Source organism: Aethalodelphis obliquidens, unplaced genomic scaffold, assembly GCF_003676395.1.
Source record: "Aethalodelphis obliquidens isolate GAN/ISIS:26980383/991018 unplaced genomic scaffold, ASM367639v1 scaffold90, whole genome shotgun sequence".
Lineage (NCBI taxonomy): Eukaryota > Metazoa > Chordata > Mammalia > Artiodactyla > Delphinidae > Aethalodelphis > Aethalodelphis obliquidens.
Genome location: NW_020838034.1, coordinates 4082626 through 4103777, shown reverse-complemented (window position 1 = coordinate 4103777; position 21152 = coordinate 4082626). Strand labels below are relative to the sequence as shown.

Sequence of the window (21152 nt, the reverse complement as noted above, 5' to 3'; positions counted from 1 at the left end):
ATATAGACTTATGTGGTTTTGTAGCTGGAAAGGAACAACTCCTTATTTTACAGATGAAGAAACCAAGGATCTGAATTGTGAAGTGAGTTGCCCAAGGTTAGCCAAGAATCAATGTTTAGAATGCAGTTTAACATAAGGGGTAGAAGCATGAATTCTTTTGGGAGAAGGTAAAAACTGGGGTTGAATTCTCTCCCTCTCCTGTCTTAGTTTGTATGACTTTGAAAATATTCTGAATTATCTCTGAGCTATACATAGGTTTCTTTACCTTCTGCTTGTGTAAAACACATATTTTTCACTCACAATATAAACTATTATGCACACACATATATACTCACAAATTTTTGCATTTATAATCAGGGCTAGAATTAGTCTCTTGATTTCTAGGCCAATATCTATTCACAGTATTTACTTTCTAGATATCATTTAGTCTTAAATGTATACCTCTGATGCTTTTGTTCTCACTTTTTTTTATAGAACTTTGAGCATCTAATCTGTACCTTTCATTCTGTAAAACTCAGCACTATGTGCTTGTGTTCTCCTGAGGAGTTATGGTTCCAGTGTATGCAGGGTAAACAGATCTTCTGTATATGGGACAAAAGGATGGATGTTTCATATACTAGGACAGGAATGGAAAATAATCTCCATCTTTCATGACAGCTCTGATAGATTGTTAGTGCTTGCATGGGGTGTCGTATTTAAAATGGTCTTCAGACTATATCCAGACTCAACAGAAATAAATTCAGGGGTTGATTAGCCACGTCTGTCATTTGTATAGAGGAGGAATTGGTCACACAGTTTCCTAAGACTCTTCTGCCTCTATACTTGGACTAGGACAGTTCTGCCTTATATTCTCTTCTTAGTTCAGTTAGATTTATAGTGAAAAGAAATTCCTGTCCTCAGAATGTCTGCCCCTCATTCTTCAAGGAATGGTTTTCCTTAATTGTTTTCATTTTGTCTCAGGATACACAGAACTTGAAGAGCCAGGTTCAAAAGCAGCAAGTCTTTGAAGAAGAATTGGCAGCTAATGAGATCCAGCTCAATAACATACAGAAAACTGGCCAGGAGATGATTGAGAGCAATCATTATGCCTCTGAAAGTGTGGATGCTCGTTTGAGTGAAGTTGCCAAACTCTGGACGGAATTGCTGGAGGCTACAGCACAGAAAGGTTAGAAGCAGAGTCTTGTTGAAAACAAATTCCTAAATTCTGAAACCCACCTTCTTCATCTTTACCACCTTGAGTTTACCTAGTGACTTCTATAAGAAGGGATGCTACTCATTTGTTTCCCGTGTATTCCTGTATTGGTCAAGAAATTTAAAAATCTAACCTAAATTTATCATACTATATATTAGTGTGATAATATATCGCACTATATATTAATATAATCACACTATATATTAGTGTGATTAATATATCACACTATATATTAACACAATTTTATGTTTTCTTCATGTATGTAAGTCTTTTCAACTGAAATTACTTTTGTTTTCTTCACTTTTTTCTTCCTCTTGAATAAATATTCAGATGCCATGAATTCAGTATTGGCTATGCACCTAAAACTAGTGTCCTTAAATTATATTATACATATTTTGGTTCTATAGATGAAACAAGGTTTTCTGACCCAGGGTATAAAATTAGACATTAAAATATTGCTGGTGCCCCATATGATGTTCCCATGATATTTTATTCTTATGAATAGGGCTTGATGACTTATTTTACCTATCTGAGCATGTTCAGGCTTTGTTGTAAGCTCTTAGAAAATTCCCATGTCTGCTTGAAGAGCCTCTACTTAAATTTAACTTCACCTTTTATTTTGGAAAATTAATCAATTGCCATGATTAACACCAATAATGAAGTTTCTCTGTCCATATCTCCCTTGTTATAAACATCATCTATAGACATGACTCTGCCCTGGTTATAGAAAAGATACATTATACTGATTTTGTCAGATGTCATCCTGATTTTTGTTTTAGGAAAAAAAATTCAACTTGATTGTAACAATAAGTTGCTGCTACTCTACATCATAGTAATTGCTTCACAGAAATAACACAAATAATTGCTATAAGATCATAGAATAAAGAATTTAGCTGAGAACAATGTGGATAATCAAGATATTCTCTGGAAGAAAAAATTGTAAGGCGTGGTTGGTGATGAAGGAGAGGCACTAAGAGAGGGGCCTAGCAAAGTTCTGAGAAAGATATTTAGGAAAAGACACTTCAAAATTTCAAACTGAGCCAACCCCAAGTTTTATACTTCTCTCAGAAAACGCAGTGTTTGTGTTTGAATCCCTTTGAAAAGGAGGTCTCAATAGAGAGTAACAAGTGACATGAAAATACCCAAGATAGTTAAAATCTAACATAGCAGCACTATACCTCAACAAGAAATGAACAAATCGTTTATCTTTGTTTTGCGAACACTACTATCTTCAAAAACAAATACCATCTGAATTCTACAAATTTATGATAATTTCTTATATAATCACATGTGAGACAGTTATACTTTTTCCCACTGGAGGGTCAAAATATTATATTGCTCCTTAAATTGATGTAACATGTATTAGCATATAATGAGGATCAGTTATGACAGTTATCAGTTATCTTATACTTGCTGTCTTTTCCTAGGGACTCAGTTATATGAAGCTAACAAGCAGCTGCAATTTGAAAATAATGCAGAAGACCTGAAGCACTGGCTGGAGGAGGTGGAATGGCAGGCTAGGTCTGAGGATTATGGGAAAGGTCTGGCTGATATACAGAATCTGCTCAGGAAACACGGCCTCCTGGAGTCTGCCATGGCTGCTCGTCAGGTATGTTGCTAGCTCTTTGGCCAATTATAGGCCAACTCACCTGTATATGTTCTGAGCACACTGATCATAAGTAATTTTCGTTTAAAAAAAACAGAGAGAGAGCAGGAAACCAAAGGTAGTTGGTCAACTACCTCTTTCCAATATCTCCTTTAATCCAGCCTTTCTCCTGGGTGCCTTGTGTCTTTTTTCAGAACCCCATGGCTGATGTAAGACTTTATTAACTCTTCTAAATATAACACTGTACTCTCAATCCAAAAACCTGGGTTTTATATATAGCCTTATCACTTACTAGTTCTGTGATATTTGGTGTATATTTTCACCTTTTCACACCTCTGTATCCTCACCTGTAAAATAAAAGTTTTTATAAAATTTCCTCTTTCTATTCTGGCATCCTGCAACTCAAAGTTTGAAAATATTTTTAATCGTACCATTATATTTTTCTTAAGAAAATTGAAACCCAGAGAAGTGAAGTAACTTCCCTAATGTCACAGAGAAAGTTAATAGCAGGGCCAGGACTAAGAAGCAGATGTCTAGGCTCTTAGTTTCAGAGTTACCCACTGAAATCCCACCAGACTGTTAGTTTAAATAAATTTATCCAATACGTTTCTAGAGTATCGATACTGTATGTGAGTTTCTGGAGAACTCAGCAGAAATCCACTTCCAGCTGACTCAATCTCTCGTCCCAGGAATCCTAGCTTGTATTTAAAAATTATTCTGCTCTTCCCTACAAAGTCCCACTGATTTTTCCTGTTACAATACACTTTTATGATGTCTGCTCTTTGGTAACTCTTGGTTAAAAGGAAAAGACAGAATAATCTACAGAAAATAGAAATAAACAAAGCAAACCCAGTCACTTACATAGCTCTAGGTATGGCTTAATGGAGCTTGAAGTAAAAGGCTGGAGTTAGGAAAACCATATAAAGATAGCTTTGAAATCTACATGGAGGAAGAGAGTTTGGAACAGATTTTCAAAGAAGGGAAAAGAAAAGATTTGGTGAAAAGTAACTAAAAACATACAAAGAAGAGGAACAGCATGTGTAAACATGTAATAAGTAGGAGTATTTGACCCTAGTTTGGAATTTCAACCACCAGGAATTTGTTCTCCTGTTATGGAACACAAGCTCTTGTGCCCAACACACAGTGAGGCCCAACAAACTGAAATCTCGGAGTTTGGAGAAGAGAAAGGTTGATTGCAGGGCCATGCAAGAATGGGTGGCTTTGATTTCAGATGGTCTCAGCCTGTAGCAGCTTGCAGCAAGGTTTCGGTTCCCGGAGAGATGTTGAGGTCGGACTGAGGCAGTGAGAGCACTGAATCCTAGCCACTAGACAACCAGGGACCAGTGGCCAGTGACAAGGCCCTGGCCCATCAGCTGTGTAGAAATGAATTTCCACAGAGAGACGGAAAGTAGTGAAACAAGTAAAGTGTTTATTAGGAGGAAAATGAGTATGTGTGGATAGACACACGGGTGGGCTCAGAGAGAGAGTCACGCCCTCGTGATAGTTTGAATCACTTATATGGGGCATTTCTTCTGGGTTTCCTTTGGCTAATCATCTTGCTTTTTCTGGTTCTGAGTCTATATTTGGTATATCTCAGTGTTCTCCCTTGTGTGCATGCACATCTCTTAGCCAAGATGGATTTTAGCAACCTATGGGTAGGTTGACATCACCTACTATGGAGTGGTGCCCTCTTCCTTTCTACTTTCAGGGAGCCTTTCTGCACATGTGTAGTTTGGAAGGTCTCCTTGACTTCAAGAATGAGGAATATGTGGTTTTTTAGCTCTTACCTAGTCAGGGTTCAACTCCTCTCTCCTGCTATTTTGGAGTATCTGTCCACAGGGGAGAAACTGTCCAGCCTGGGGGACCATCTATCTCCTGCCTCAGCTTGAGTCCCAAAAAACCAGAACTCCCCGAAGGGTTTCAGCAAAGCATTTTTTTTTTTACATCTTTATTGGAGTATAATTGCTTTACAATGGTGTGTTAGTTTCTGCTTTATAACAAAGTGAATCAGTTATACATATACATATGTTCCCATGTCTCTTCCCTCTTGTGTGTCCCTCCCTCCCACTCTCCCTATCCCACCCCTCTAGGTGGTCACAAACCACCGAGCTGATTTCCCTGTGCTATGTGGCTGCTTCCCACTAGCTATCTATTTTATGTTCGGTAGTGTATATATGTCCATGCCACTCTCTCACTTTGTCACAGCTTACCCTTCCCCCTCCCCATATCCTCAAGTCCATTCTTTAGTACATCTGTGTCTTTATTCCTGTCTTACCCCTAGGTTTTTCATGACTTTTTTTTTCTTAGATTCCATATATATGTGTTAGCATACAGTATTTGTTTTTCTCTTTCTGACTTCACTCTATATGACAGACTGTAGGTCCATCCACCTCACTACAAATATCTCAATTTCGTTTCTTTTTATGGCTGAGTAATATTCCATTGTATATATGTGCCACATCTTCTTTATCCATTCATCCGATGATGGACACTTAGGTTGCTTCCATGTCCTGGCTATTGTAAATAGAGCTGCAATGTACATTTTGGTACATGACTCTTTGAATTATGGTTTTCTCAGGGTACATGCCCAGTAGTGGGATTGCTGGGTCGTATGGTAGTTCTATTTTTAGTTTTTTAAGGAACCTCCATATTGTTCTCCATAGTGGCTGTATCAATTTACATTCCCACCAACAGTGCAAGAGTGTTCCCTTTTCTCCACACCCTCTCCAGCATTTATGGTTTCTAGATTTTTTGATGATGGCCATTCTGATCAGTGTGAAATGATATCTCATTGTAGTTTTGATTTGCATTTCTCTAATGATTAATGATGTTGAGCATTCTTTCATGTGTTTGTTGGCAATCTATATATCTTCTTTGGAGAAATGTCTATTAAGGTCTTCTGCCTATTTTTGGATTGTGTTGTTTGTTTTTTTGTTATTGAGCTGCTTGTAAATTTTGGAGATTAATCCTTTGTCAGTTGCTTCATTTGCAAATATTTCTCCCATTCTGAGGGTTGTCTTTTGGTCTTGTTTATGGTTTCCTTTGCTGTGCAAAAGCTTTGAAGTTTCACTAGGTCCCATTTGTTTATTTTTGTTTTTATTTCCATTTCTCTAGGAGGTGGGTCAAAAAGGATGTTGCTGTGATTTATGTCATAGAGTGTTCTGCCTATGTTTTCCTCTAAGAGTTTGATAGTTTCTGGCCTTACATTTAGGTCTTTAATCCATTTTGAGTAGCAAAGTATTTTTAAAGGCCAGGAGAGGGAGGGGGCATTGTGGGGGTATGTGATCAGCTCGTGCACAATTCTCTGATTGGTTGATGCTGAGCTAACATGGCAGTTAACATTAGTAATCCTTCAGTTCCAGAAGGTCTGGGGGCTATGTGCTCATTTTCATCAAGTATTCTAGTTAATTTCTTCCATTTGGTGCTGGTATTAGCATCTGAAGAAGTCAGGAAATATGCATCAGATACTATTACCTGGCAACTTCAAAGAGGAGCTAAAACAGAGGGTATGGGAAGGATCTGTCCCGGGAAGGCCCCATAGGATTCCCCTTGGTTACACTCCTAGTTGGAGTAGCGGCTAAGATATCATGCTTGCAAAAAAAAATTTTAGCTACGGACTATTAAAGCTGGAAAAGATCATGAATATTCTCTAGCCCAAAGTCCTTATTATATCGATGAGGAAACTATTATGAAAACAGGTGAAGAGCTGGATAAAATGGCAATTGAGGAGCAGCCAAGTCTATCTCTTTAGTCTGAAGCCTCTTGCACTACATTAGCTTTCAACTAGTACAGTGGAACCATAATCATGATAACAATTATGATGTTTGAAAATCACTCTATTACACAATGATGTTTTTCAAAGTTAAAATGTCCTAAGAGATGAGAACTGTTGGCTAGTAGGAGATTTTACTTTTAACTCTTTGTGGTGCCTTTATTTCTTTATGGAGAAGTGAGTATACATTTTAAGAAGCTATTGATGATCAATGGTTTGTTCCAAATTAAGAAGAGATAGATTAAACCCTGTGTAGGTTGAACACTGGATGGCAAAATAGAATAAGTAAAACCAATACCTGCTGCTCATCCATTTTCTGAAGAACTTCTCTTATCACCACCACCCCCATTCCAACAACAAAATGAAACAAGCAGACAAACAAAAATCTTGTGTTCTGTGCTCTTGCTAGACCAGTTACAGTTGACCTCATTAATAAAGATGAAACGAATCTCTCGTATGTATTTTACCATATAGTAATACGATTAAAATTTTATTTCTAGGAAGATCCTTCAAACTTCTGTTTCTATTTTCCTCCTTTCTCAGATATGACCCAAATGGGGACCATTATTTACTTAAATTCATACAACTAGTTAGTGGCCAAAGAAAGACGTTTTAATTTTTCTTTCTGAGATTCGGACATTTGTTTCTGTAACGTCACATTTCATCTCATAGGCATGGTTCCTGTTATGTAACAAACGTAAGCCTCAGAAATTTCCTTGTTATTTACAGTTCCAGCTCATTTTAAAGGGTGAGAAAGAGGCTGGAAAGGGAACTGAGATAGAAGAAGCCTCCTGTTCTTTTCTTTGGGGCCTCAATTTATCACTACTCCCAAAGAAGCAAGCCTTTGTAGTTCTGGTTTCCCTGATTTCTTTGGCACATTCTACACATATTTTGTCCTTTCTAACACGTGGTTTCAGAACTACTTTTTTATAAACAGCCTTTAGCTTGAAGAATTGGTTCTTAGTGTAGCAAACTTTCCCACTCTATTTCACTGATTTGATTAGAAGTTTAAACATGAGTACGTATAGAGCTGATTCTCCTCATCACCACCCACCCCCCATCCTGCCCTCCATGCCAGATACCAAACTCTCATCCTTTTCTACTGAATGATGGGATTTTCTGACACCGATTCTATTTCTTCCTCAGGATCAGGTGGACACCCTCGCAGACCTGGCAGCATATATTGAAGAAATAGGCCATCCCAATGCTGGGGACATACGGGCAAGGCAGGAGTCCCTGGTGTCTCGGTTTGAAGACCTGAAAAAGCAACTGGCCAACCGAAAGAATAAGCTCATTGACCTTCTCCTCCTGCACCAGATCTGCAGAGACACAGAGGATGAGGAGGCCTGGATCCAAGAGACTGAACCTTCTGCAGCTTCCACCTACCTTGGTTAGTACAGCCGTACAGCCCGAGCAGGGAGAGCCATAAGGAGAAGACCAAGGTCTGCAGATAGTTTGAGGGATCTGGGATCCAGTAGCAAAGTTTGCCCTCAGGTCTTTCTCCTTAGACTCTTGAACATTTTTCCTGCTTTCCAAAAAATAAAGATTTTTTAATAATTCATACTGAGAAGTTTTCCTCCTAAAACCAGACATGAAGAATGCCATGAATTTAAGGCCTCTGGGAAGAGCTAAAGTAACCATCATTTTGCTACTTGCTCTAAGTTATTGCCAAGGTCCTTGGCTGAGCGGTCATGGTTAGCGTTTGAGGTCACAAGTGTTTTTGTTTATTTTGTCAGTGACTCCCTTTTATAAGGGGAGCTATCACAAGGATATGTATGAGCTATTACAAGGATAAAAGGGGTGAAGCAGCAGATAAAGTACATAATTTCCTTTCCTTTGGAATCAGTCAGTCCACCATTGTTAGTGCCAGGACACTTGCATTGAAATACAGAAAAAAGTGCACATAAATATAATGCAAACTTAATATACATGTATTGGGTACATCTGTGAGAGGCTGGACCATATGACAACAGAGGGGCTAGTCTGGGAAAATATCCTAGAACAGAAAAGATCTCTTTGAGGGAGAGACAGGCATAGAGGGTTTCTGGAGACATTTAGTGTGAACTATATGGAAGAAAATTTTGGAGGAAAGAGAGTTGAGGTGTGGACGGGAGACAGGGAGGATGAAGTAGACAGCTGGAACTGGGGACTTTAGAAGCAGGAAATTAACGGTACATAGTATTTATTATGTGCTTGTTAGTGTTAACCAACGAGTGAGGCACTTTTTGTAAGTTATGTCTAATCTTTACAAAGAAAACTACAAAACAGTTATTTTTAGTTTAGAGGACTTAATAATTTTCTGGCATCCATAAAAATAAGCAAGTAGAAGATCCTGCTTTTTATACCACAGTATGTTGAAAGAAAATTGGTTGCACGAAATTATTGGAAGTTTGAGCTGAAGAGTTACGTGCCTTTCTACTTATCATCCAAAGAGAAGAGTGATTTATTCATTGTCTTTTGTAGAATAATGCATTTTCTTAGTACAAAGAGGCAAGGGGAAGAACAAAGCTGAGCAGAGTTAATTCAGACAAACAGCATAAATTTTAGGAAGCCCACTTAATGAACTTCACTGGGAAGTACTTGTAGGTCCAAGAGTTAAAAAGAAGTACAGTAGCTTCTTATTATTCTGTGTACTACAACAACGACCTTGAAATTATTTTTATCTCTAGGCAAGGACCTGATTTCCTCCAAGAATCTTCTGAACAGACACCAAGTCATCCAGGCTAATATTGCCAGCCATGAGCCACGCATCCAAGTGATAACAGAGAGGGGAAACAAAATGGTAGAGGAAGGTATGTATGATTCAGATTGAATTGACCTGTCATCACTGTGCCAGATTTATGAGAAGTTTTTTTTTCAATTTTAGGGTTTCATTCCTTTATCTACTTTGATACTTTTACCTGTATAATTTTCCTTCTACACGAAGTTCCTCTAACATTTCCTGTAGTGAAATCCTGCTAATAATAAATTCTCTGGGCTTTTGTTTTGGTCTAAAAGACTTCCTTTTGCTTTCATTTTTGAAACACATTTTCACTGGATATAAAATTCTTGGCTGATATTGTCTTTCTCTGAGCATTTTAAAGATGCTGCTGCACTGTCTTCTGACTTGCAGAGTTTCTGGTGAGAAGTCTTCTCTCATTACTATCTTTGCTCCTTTGTATGTAAGGTCTTTCTTCCCTCTGACTCTTTTATCACTGGTTTTCACCAATTTGCGCCAATCTGATTACAGTATAACTTGGTGTAGTGGTCTTTGTTTCTTTAGCTTTGCAATCGTTGAGCTTCTTGGATCTGCTTTCTTATAGTTCTTCCAGGGAAGTTTTTATTCTGGAACTAATTTAGAGACTAGTTCACTACTAAGGTATAACCCTCCTGAGGATACTACCTCACGTATTATAATACCTTTCCACTTTGGTGGGAGCTAATTTTAATTATTCACAGCCCTATGTGACCTTAGGAGTTTTTTGGCCTACTGCTTTCCAGTCTTCTTTTCCTTACCCTTGAAGAGTTTCCTGACACATGTGTGCAAAGGAGTAATCAGTCACATACTTCATGGGACCTCTATGTGTATCCCCAAAACTCCATCCCCAGTACAGCACCCTTCTCAGTACTCTGCTCCACAAGCTCTAGCTGTCTTGTCTTCCCCCAACTCTGATCTCTGTCTCCTCAGAATGGTGTGATTGCTAGTTCTATTTGGGCTAGTCCTCCCAGTTCTATTTGGGCTAGTAGACTGCAGTCTACAGACTGCCCCAGGCATAAACTGTGGCAGTCATAAGGCATAGCTCATTTCTTTCCCTTCTCTCAGGAGTCACACTCCTCTGCCTATCTTCTGAAAATCATTGTTTCTTACACTGTGTCTTGTTTTCTAGTTGTTTAGGACGGGAGAACAATTCCTGCAGTAATAAATCTTTTATGGGTAAAAATGAAAATCTGCTTGTTGATCTTGGCTGACACTTCACTGTATCTTCTTGGTTTATCTGTGGAGGTGTTCACCAAATTCTAAAAAACATACTTAACACAATCCTAAGAATGAATTTTAATTCATTGATATTAAAAAAAAAGAAATGAAAATCTGCTGAATTTTTTGCTTAAGCTAGAGAATACACATTTTTGGAACTCTGAGCAGTACCCACACATAGCTATTTTGTTTTCAGTCTGTATATCAGAGATTGTACCACCTAATTCACCACCACACATATACCCTATCCCCCGTTAGCATCTATTGATGCTTAATCTCACTTATGACATTCCAGTTCCCAGGAACTTAGGTGAAATGTCACATTGACTACATGCAGCGTCATTCTCATGGCTCCCTTTCTCTCTCCCAGCTCACCAAAAGGATTAAAGTATAGTGGATATTAATGAGGGTAAAATTCTCCTTTTCTATAACTACTCTATAGGACACTTTGCTGCAGAAGATGTGGCCTCTAGGGTCAAGAGTTTGAATGAGAATATGGAATCTCTCCAGGCTCGAGCTGCTAGACGGCAGAATGATCTTGAAGCCAATGTCCAGTTCCAGCAATATCTAGCTGACCTGCATGAAGCAGAAGCGTGGATTAGAGAGAGGGAACCTATAGTAGACAACACTAACTATGGGGCTGATGAAGAAGCAGCTGGGGTAAGGTGGGCACAGGGAAGGATACTGTCTAGTACTCACCAAATTAGTACCAAATTAGAACCTGATTAGATTGTGTGACAACTACAGGTTTTCTCAGATTTTTCGGAGTTTCCAGAGTGATAACCTTTGGCCTTCATCTGCTGGGATAACCTGAGTTAACAGAAATCCCAAAAGATACACCACATTTTCCTAACCCCACAGAGAGCCATAGTTCTTAGAGATTATCTAAGCCCAAAAAGGCATGACCAGACATCTATGCCTGTCTTGGTCCCATCCTAAATTTCCTAGACTGAGCTTGGGATTTCACAAACCAACCATAGTTTTAACATATACTTAATTACTTTATTGTAATAAAGCCAGGCAGACAGACACGTTGGGGCAAGAAGAACTTCTAAGGTCATAATTACCCTTTATATCCATTTCTTTGTTTTGCTCATTGTCCTATGGTCAGCCAGTATAGTATTTCACAAACCCTATGCACTAGAAATACTTGACATGGGCATCTAAAGTTATGCCAATATTTAATCCTACAAAGCAATGTTTTCAGCAGTATCCTCTTTCAGCTGTGATGTGCATTGAGAAAACACTTGTGCAATTTGACTTTATTTTGATTAAAGCAAATATATTGATATTGTTGTTCATTTAACTCTTATTTTCTTGATACTTGCAAATTTAGAGTTAAAAAATTTATTATATGTGGAGAGTGTCTCTTACCAGGAATTAGGACAATAAGTATAACACAAAACAATAGTTGAAACACTCCCCAGGGATGCTTAGTGTTCTTCCTGTGTTTGCTTCTGATGATTTTCCCATCAACAAATTCAGGCTCTTCTAAAGAAGCATGAGGCCTTTCTAGTGGATCTGAAGGCTTTTGGAAACAGTATGCAAGCTCTTCGGGATCAGGCAGAAGCCTGCCAGGTAAGAAGGACTTAGGTATGACAAGAATCACATTCTCCACCACAGAGGAAAAGGAATTAGGAGATTCTCTTTGTTACCAGTTTTTACTTTACATGGTCCAGGAAGCAACTGCAATAGAAAATAATAAGTCCTGTGATCTTTAGGCAGGCGCTGTGGCATCTTTGTAGCACCTACAGAGATTTAGTTTATAAGAATTTCTCAGTAAGTATTATCATTTATTCACTGGTATATTATTTTTTTGCTTTCCTTTTTCATTTTATACTTTCATTCTCTGTCTTTTCCTATTTCTTTTATTTGCATCTCTCCTCTTTTATTTCCTCCTTTTCTTAGTTTTTTTTATACTGACACTTATTAAATGTCTACCATGTGCAAGCATGAATAAAAAATAATCCTGATTTGAAGGAAAATTACAGTCTATTAGGTCATAAATTTTAACAAATAATTGTATATAATAGATATATGAACAGGAAAAAGAATCTCAAAGAAAGGAGTGTTTCATTCTCTTGAAATAAGAGTGCTGGAGGATAGGAAAATCTTCATAGCTGAGGCAAACCAGTTTATTTTTTTTAAGGGTAGTTTACTATGCAGATAATGAGAAGAAGGGCTCTTCTAGTGAATAAGCTATGAGAGCAAATGCACTGAAGCACAAAATAATCAAGTGTATTTGGGAAATGGGAAATACAAAGGACTGAGAATGTGAGAATGGCTAGACTGCAAGGTGAAAATAAGTGTCCTGAAGAGTGATGGGAGCTGCAATCAACTAAATGATATGGGTATCTCCTAGTATAGTGGAAGCAACAGAGACACACTTCTCACATTCAAGAAATTCTGTCTTATGAGGGGCTCTGAATCCACACACTGGGAGTAGAAAAGACATAGACTCACTCTGTCAAGTCAATATATATTTACAGAGCTTTGGTGCTGTGCCTTCCTCAAGCTCTGCACGGTGGATGCCTACACAAAAACAGGTGGATTTATGAATTGTAAGTTATGAGGAAGCAGTACTTAAAGGATACAAAATCAGAAGGATATGTAAGGGGAAGTACATCTTCAGCTCCAATCTGAAGAAGGTGTGGGCCATTGCTTATGAAGAGGGATTATATTTTGTTCATTCTCTCAGAGATATGATATTTGGGAAAAATGAAAATCAGAGAAGACCATACCTTAGAGGACAGGTTAAAAAGGAGAGAGAGACAAGATATTTAATCTCAGTTTATGTTCTCAATTTTTAAAATTCTGTGGCCTTTCCTGTGCTGTAGATCACTCATCTCTAAAAAAGAAAGTCCACGGTTGCTTGACAAAATGCTTTAAAGACCCAGGGAATGGAGAAGGTGATGAGAGATAGTGGATCTCTCACTTTCTCAAAACATTTTCTGGAACATGGATGCATACAATCCTTTATTGCCTGCTTAAGAACTGGTAGTTTAGAGCATTTAATATGTTTTTGAAAACTTACATTCTTACTTGCTCACTCTGTGTTCATATTTCCCAGCCCACCTGTCCCCTGAGAAGTGTTAGGATGGAACGATATCTCTGAAGATGGCATATTGCAATAGCTCTGTTACTGGCAGCAATGTAAGAGATTTCAGCCAGGGGCTCCTCTCTCCTGCAAGGGACGGCCCACCATGGGTAGGCTGTACAGGGAAATCTTTCCTATGGGTGACTGGCTTGTTCTGCTTACTGTTTTTGTTCAGCAACAACAGGCTGCACCCGTGGAGGAAGCTGCTCGAGAAGAGAGGGTTGTGGCCTTATATGACTTCCAGGCCCGCAGCCCCCGAGAAGTCACCATGAAGAAAGACGATATCTTAACACTGCTCAGTTCCATCAACAAGGTGACTTTCCCTTCTACCTTTCTCCCCATCAACAGGGTGGCTCTTGCAGTCAACTCTCCCAACCCTGCCAGATACCCATATTTTAACCAGCCAATATTTTTCTATTTCTCTCTCTCTTAAATAACCATAATTTATTGAGCAGTATCTTTCCTTCAGATGCTGTGTAGGATCCTGTACATATCTTTTGAGATTATAATACCAATTTTACAGTTAACAAAGTGAGGACTCAACGAGCTTAAGTAACTAGCCCAAAGACATGTAAGCCATGAGTGACAATTCTGTAATATGTTTACAGGATTAAACTGCCTCTTTCTTCTCATCTTTCCTTGCTCTTCTGACCCAGTGTTCCTAGTAATGGAACAAAAATGGCTGGTGTTAAGAGGAGCCTGTTCAAGGAGAAGTCTTTTGCCAACTTAGATTTTCTTTAGCCCTTATGACTGTGAGAATACTGACAAAGTATTGTCTAGGATTTTAAATATATTTCTCATAAGAGCATGAGAAATATTTTTATATTCTAATGCTTCATTAATCTCCAAAAATGATTGAGAAGAAAACAGAGAGCTTGGGATTTGTTACTCTGAGGCCAAGTAATTTTTTTAGAGAAGCAAGAATTTTATTATCAAATAAGCTGTGTTCCAGTCCTCTTTTCTCTTTGCTCAGTCTTCTTCATTTCACCACATTATTCTCTGAGGATGTTAACTCCATTGCAGTTAGTATAGCAACCCTCCTGTGGAGATCAAGGTCATACTTAAGCATAAAGCATTTGCATAGGTGAATTTCAGGGCAACACACAATTTTTAGGGGCTCTGGGAGAGGGATGGTGAGAAGTTATTATACAATATTGTCATATACAGGTGCTTCACCCACAAAAAGCCTAGTTCAGTCCTGGCCCTATGGGTTTTTTGTGAATTCCTAGTGGACAAAATGCCCCATCATGAAGAGAATGGCTGTCAGTTTTTGAAAACCTCATCAAAGTTAAGGATCTAACATCAAATATCAGATTCCTTGATTTAAGAGGCTTATCTCTGCACTTCCTGCAACTTCTGATGTATGTTCTTTGTAATATATAAACATTATATGCTACCCATAAGCAATGGTTTGCTTCTTCTGGCCATCAGCCTGTCCCTTTGCCTAGAGACTTAGTTATGAGGGTTAAAACTTGTCCTATATGTGGCTTTTCCAAGAACTAAGGAAGAAGTGGGGATTTTCTCTCCCTTTAGGACTGGTGGAAAGTGGAAGCTGATGATCACCAGGGCTTTGTGCCAGCTGTCTACGTCAGGAAACTTGCCCGTGATGAGTTTCCTATGCTCCCGCAACGGAGGCGAGAAGAACCAGGCAACATCGCCCAGCGTCAGGAACAGATTGAAAACCAGTAAGTTCTGAAGGCTGGAGAACAGAACAGTGTTTGGCCAAACATTCCAGATTGGTCAAAAACACGTCTTACGATTCTATATCTGTTAGATTAAGGATGATTTGCAAATTCACAGATTTTAAGAGCTGAAAGTTAACTTAGGGTAATTCAAACCCTTTACTTTTTAGATGAGGAAAGGGAACCCCAGAACCATTAAGTCAAGTGCCAGAGGTCAGACACATATTAGGGTCACGTATTCTGACTCCCTGCCTGGCAATCTTTCACTCTTTCAAGGTTATCAAAAGGTCTTCTGACTTCCGTGTGAACTTTGTTTACTATGCCAGGCTACTTCATATCCAGTTGTGAATAGGAATGTGAGATTTTCACTTCTATAGAATGAGGAAGGCGTATTGACAGTCATACTGTTGGAACATTGACATTTTTATTGTTTTTAAATGGAACACTTTTTTCTCTCTGTTCTCAATGCTATTTTCCTTCCATCTTTATTTCCTCTTCTCTTTACGGTTTTCTTTTGATTTTTTCCTCCCTCTCATTTTTGTCCCTTTCATTCTCCCCCTTTCTCACCCTGCTTCTACTCTTCTGTGTTTTCTCCATCTCTTATTCCACATTTCACATTCTCTTTGTTTCTCCACCCAGGTACCTTTCTCTCCTGAATCGGGCAGAAGAACGCAGACGTCATCTATTGCAACGTTACAATGAGTTTTTACTGGCCTATGAGGCAGGAGACATGCTGGACTGGATCCGAGAGAAAAAGGCAGAAAACAGCGGGGTGGAATTAGATGATGTTTGGGAACTGCAGAAAAAGTTTGATGAGTTCCAAATGGTGAGAAAGAAGAACCAACTCCTCTAGACAGCTTTATGAGGGTTATCATCATTTCTTTTTACCCCATATCTCCTCCTTAGTAAATCCTTAATTTCATATTTGCTAAATATCCTCCCCAAAACTACTGAGACTTCCACATTTCAAATATTTCTCTGGGTATTACAAGTGGAAGGAAAATGCAGAGGAAACTAGTCACCCTGACTTTGCAGCCTGCATTTCTTGCCACTCCCACATCCTACTGGAAGTGCTGGTCCCCCAGAATCTTTACAACTTGTCCTATACTTGTCTTTTGTTCCTGCTTCCCAGGTTGAGATGGGGTGTTTTGAGACTCTTGCAAGGTCTAATTATGGGGCAGAAGTTTGGATGGAAAGGTGGGAAGAACAACCTGACTTTACAACCAGACAATTTCTAATTTTCTGCCTACCTAAAACCTTTCCATTCTCCTTTATTCTCTCAGATCCATTCTATTATTTTAACTAGCAATTAGTATAAACTACTTCCTTCTTTCTTTTCCATATGGTACTTTCCTTACACATGGAATACAAAGCTATACAAAGCTATCGATCAATTGATAGATAAAGATAAAGTACATATATATACATATGGAGACAGAGAGAAGTGAGAGAAATGGAAGGGGAAAAAAAGGGTACAATTTATAAAACAATACCAAGAATGAGACTTCCATGAGAAAACTCATTAAAAGGCCATTGCATAGTGAAATAAGCAATGTCATCACCATAGACGTGGTGATGAGTTCCCTAGAGCTGTTACAACATCTTAATATAAGCAAATTGCAACTCAGACAATGAAATTCTACAAAAGGTGAAGGAATTTGTATTGGTAGCAAAGAACATTACGTGGCTCAGGTATAGACCCCTTTGATGGTATCATTTAATCCAGGGAGAAATCTAGGAAAATTAATGTGCTCCATAATCCATATAAATAACAGCTCTCTTGTCATGTTTTTGATAGCCACTGGGCATCAGGGAGTTTAAAGGTACTCTTCTTTGTGGCAGACTGGAGGAAGGCAGTTTGCTGTGTACTGCAAATGTGGTTAGCAATACGTTTTAACCTGTAGCCAAGTCGGGGCAAAGATGAGCAGGTAAGTATGAAAGATTCTTGAGAAGGGGATTTATACTGCTTTGGATACATTTTCCCACCTAGGATTTGAAGACCAATGAACCTCGGCTGAGGGATATCAACAAGGTGGCTGATGATCTTCAATTTGAAGAGCTTCTGACACCAGAAGGAGCTCAAATACAGCAGGTAACTATGGCTCCTTCTTTCTTCTCACTACCAGGTTTGGGGAATCTTCATTTCATTTTAAAATGCTTAATTTCATATCCTGAAGATCAACTAGAACCTGCAGAAGGTAATGGCAGTATGGAGCTAACTACAGGAAAGGTCAAAGGAAATAGTTCAGATAGTCCAGCCATGTATCCATTTTAACTGATCTGAAATCTATAAATTGCCACACACACCCCCCATCGCCACAAGAAATTCAGTGATCAAATGCATGAATACAAAGAAAAGGCAGATAAAGGAGCTATGACAGTGGGAAGTGGTTAATCAAGAAAGTTTACTGGAGGAGATACTCTGGTAAAATCTGATGAAAGAAGAATATAGGTAGTAGAGATGGGGGAGAAGGCATTCTAGACCTGACTCAGATTTGGACTTGTGGTTCCATAAGAGATGTAATGAATTAATAGAATGTCTAGTCCAGTTCTCTGAGTCGTCATAAACCAGTGAGGATGAATTCTCTGCCTCCTTTTGTGGTGATTGACCTGGGGTAAGAGTGAGAAGGAAAGTGCATAGGAACAATTTGCTTACTCTCTACAGTAAAATAGGGCTCTAAGAAGCTACCTGGTTTAGTCATTTCAAGACGCAGAATGGTATTATATTTCTCATAGAGAAAGGTAATACCTTCTAACTACCAAGGCAACACTTTCCACTCACTTTTCAGAGGTTGTAATGTATCTCTGTGGCAGCCAATAGCAATTGCTGCTCTAAGGTTGATTGTTCCACCCTAGAACATCAGTTTCGGAAGAAAACTAATTCCTTTCTTAGCTACAGTGACATAGATGAGACCCAAGTTCAAGCTATCCAAGAAAGAAAGAAACCTGTGCATTTTCTAAAGGAGATAAGATGAAAACAACCAGGGTTTAAGCCCCATCTAGTCTTTTTTTAAACATCTTTACTGGGGTATAATTCCTTTACAATGGTGTGTTAGTTTCTGCTTTATAACAAAGCAAATCAGTTATACATAAACATATGTCCCATATCTCTTCCTTCTTGCATCTCCCTCCTTCCCACCCTCCCTATCCCACCCCTCTAGGTGGTCACAAACCATCAAGCTGATCTCCCTGTGCTATGAGGCCGCTTCCAACTAGTTATCTATTTTATGTTTGGTAGTGTATATATGTCAATGCCACTCTATTACTTTGTCCCAGCTTACCCTTCCTCTCCCCATATCCTCAACTCCATTCTCCCGTCTTGCCCCTGGCTCTTCATGACCTTTTATTTTTTTCTTTTTTAGATTCCATATATATGTGCTAGCATACAGTATTTGTTTTTCTCTTTCTGATTTACTTCACTCTGTATGACAGTCTCTAGGTCAATCCACCTCGCTACAAATAATTCCATTTCATTCCTCTTTATGGCTGAGTAATATTCCATTGTATATATGTACCACGTCTTCTTTATCCATTCACCTGTCGATGGGCATTTAGGTTGCTTCCGTGTACTGGCTACTGTAAATATAGAGCTGCAATGAACATTTTGGTACATGACTCATTTTGAATTATGGTTTTCTCAGGGTACATGCCCAGTAGTGGGATTGCTGGGATGTATGGTAGTTTTATTTTTAGTTTTTTTAAGGAACCTCCATACTGTTCTCCATAGTGGCTGTATCAATTTACATTCCCACCAACTGTGCAAGAGTGTTCCCTTCTCTCCACACCCTCTCCAGCATTTCTTCTTTGTAGATATTTTAATGATGGCCATTCTGACCAGTGTGAGATGATATCTCATTGTAGTTTTAATTTGCATTTCTTTAATGATTAATGATGTTGAGCATTCTTTCATGTGTCTGTAGGCAATCTGTATAGCTTTTTTGGAGAAATGTCTAGTTAGGTCTTCTGCCCATTTTTGTTTTAGGTTTGTATATATTTTTTTTTTTTTTTTTGATATTGAGCTGCATGAGTTGCTTGTATGTTTTGGAGATTAATCCTTTGTCAGTTGCTCCATTTGCAAATATTTCCCCCCATTCTGAGGGTTGTCTTTTGGTCTTGTTTATGGTTTCCTTTGCTGTGCAAAAGCTTTGAAGTTTCATTAGGTCCCATTTGTTGATTTTTGTTTTTATTTCCATTTCTCTAGGAGGTGGGTCAAAAAGGATCTTGCTGTGATTTATGTCATAGAGTGTTCTGCCTATGTTTTCCTCTAAGAGTTTGATAGTTTCTGGCCTTACATTTAGGTCTTTAATCCATTTTCAGTTTATTTTTGTGTATGGTGTTAGGGAGTGTTCTAATTTCATGCTTTTACATGTACCTGTCCAGTTTTCCCAGCACCACTTATTGAAGAGGCTGTCTTTTCTCCACTGTATATTCTTGTCCCCTTTATCAAAGATGAGGTGACCATATGTGCATGGGTTTATCTCCGGACTTTCTATCCTGTTCCATTGATCTATATTTCTGTGTCTGTGCCAGTACCATACTGTTTTGATTACTGTAGCTTTGTAGTATAGTCTGAAGTCAGGGAGCCTGATTCCTCCAGCTCCATTTTTCTTTCTCAAGATTGTTTTGGCTATTCGGGGTCTGTTGTGTTTCCATACAAATTGTGAAATTTTTTGTTCTAGTTCTGTGAAAAATGCCAGTGGTAGTTTGATAAGGATTGCATTGAATCTGTAGATTGCTTTGGGTAGTAGAGTCATTTTCACAATGTTGATTCTTCAAATCCAAGAACATGGTATATCTCTCCATCTGTTTGTATCATCTTTAATTTCTTTCATTAGTGTCTTATAATTTTTTCCATACAGGTTTTTTGTCTCCTTAGGTAGGTTTATTCCTAGATATTTTATTCTTTTTGTTGCAATGGTAAATGGGAGTGTTTTTTTTAATTTCACTTTCAGATTTTTCATCATTAGTGTATAGGAATGCAAGAGATTTCTGTGCATTAATTTTGTATCCTGGTACTTTGCCAAATTCATTGATTCACTCTAGTAGTTTTCTGGTAGCATCTTTAGGATTTTCTATGTATACTATCATGTCATCTGCAAACAGTGACAACTTTACTTGTTCTTCTTCCAATTTGGACTCCTTTTATTTCTTTTTCTTCTCTGATTGCTGTGGCTAAAGAGGAAATCAGAAAATACCTAGAAACAAATGACAATGAAAACACAATGACCCAAAACCTATGGGATGCCGCAAAAGCAGTTCTAAGTGGGAAGTTTATAGCAATACAATCCTACCTTAAGAAACAAGAAACATCTCAAATAAACAATGTAACCTTACACCTAAAGCAATTAGAGAAAGAAAAACAAAAAAGAAACCCAAAGTTAGCAGAAGGAAAGAAATCATAAAGATCAGATCAGAAATAAATGAAAAAGAAATGAAGGAAATGATAGCAAGGATCAATAAAACTAAAAGCTGGTTCTTTGAGAAGAAAAACAAAATTGATAAACTATTAGCCAGACTTATCAAGAAAAAAAAGGAGAAGACTCAAATCAACTGAATTAGAAATGAAAAAGGAGAAGTCACTACTGACACTGCAGAAATACAAAGGATCATGGGAGATTACTACAAGCAACTGTATGCCAATAAAATGGACAACCTGAAAGAAATGGACAAATTCTTAGAAATGCACAACCTTCCGAGACTGAACCAGGAAGAAGCAGAAAATATGAACAGACCAGTCACAAGCACTGACATTGAAACTGTGATTAAAAATCTTCCAACAAACAAAAGCCCAGGACCAGAAGTTTTCACAGGCGAATTCCATCAAACATTTAGAGAAGAGCTAACATCT

General features: G+C 38.3%; 1 protein-coding gene across 4 annotated transcripts in view; it reads left to right on the top strand.

The window, feature by feature from the left end:
- The window catches only part of SPTA1 (spectrin alpha, erythrocytic 1), a 68449-nt gene that overhangs the window by 16865 nt on the left and 30432 nt on the right, over positions 1-21152 (top strand). For all 4 annotated transcript variants that reach the window (XM_027095002.1, XM_027095001.1, XM_027095003.1 and 1 more), the window contains 10 exons: positions 961-1165; positions 2620-2801; positions 7717-7960; positions 9240-9362; positions 10968-11185; positions 12011-12103; positions 13798-13935; positions 15156-15307; positions 15944-16130; positions 17295-17396. In XM_027095002.1, coding sequence (XP_026950803.1) covers positions 961-1165; positions 2620-2801; positions 7717-7960; positions 9240-9362; positions 10968-11185; positions 12011-12103; positions 13798-13935; positions 15156-15307; positions 15944-16130; positions 17295-17396 — 1644 coding nt within the window. The remainder of the gene's footprint in view (positions 1-960; positions 1166-2619; positions 2802-7716; positions 7961-9239; positions 9363-10967; positions 11186-12010; positions 12104-13797; positions 13936-15155; positions 15308-15943; positions 16131-17294; positions 17397-21152) is intronic.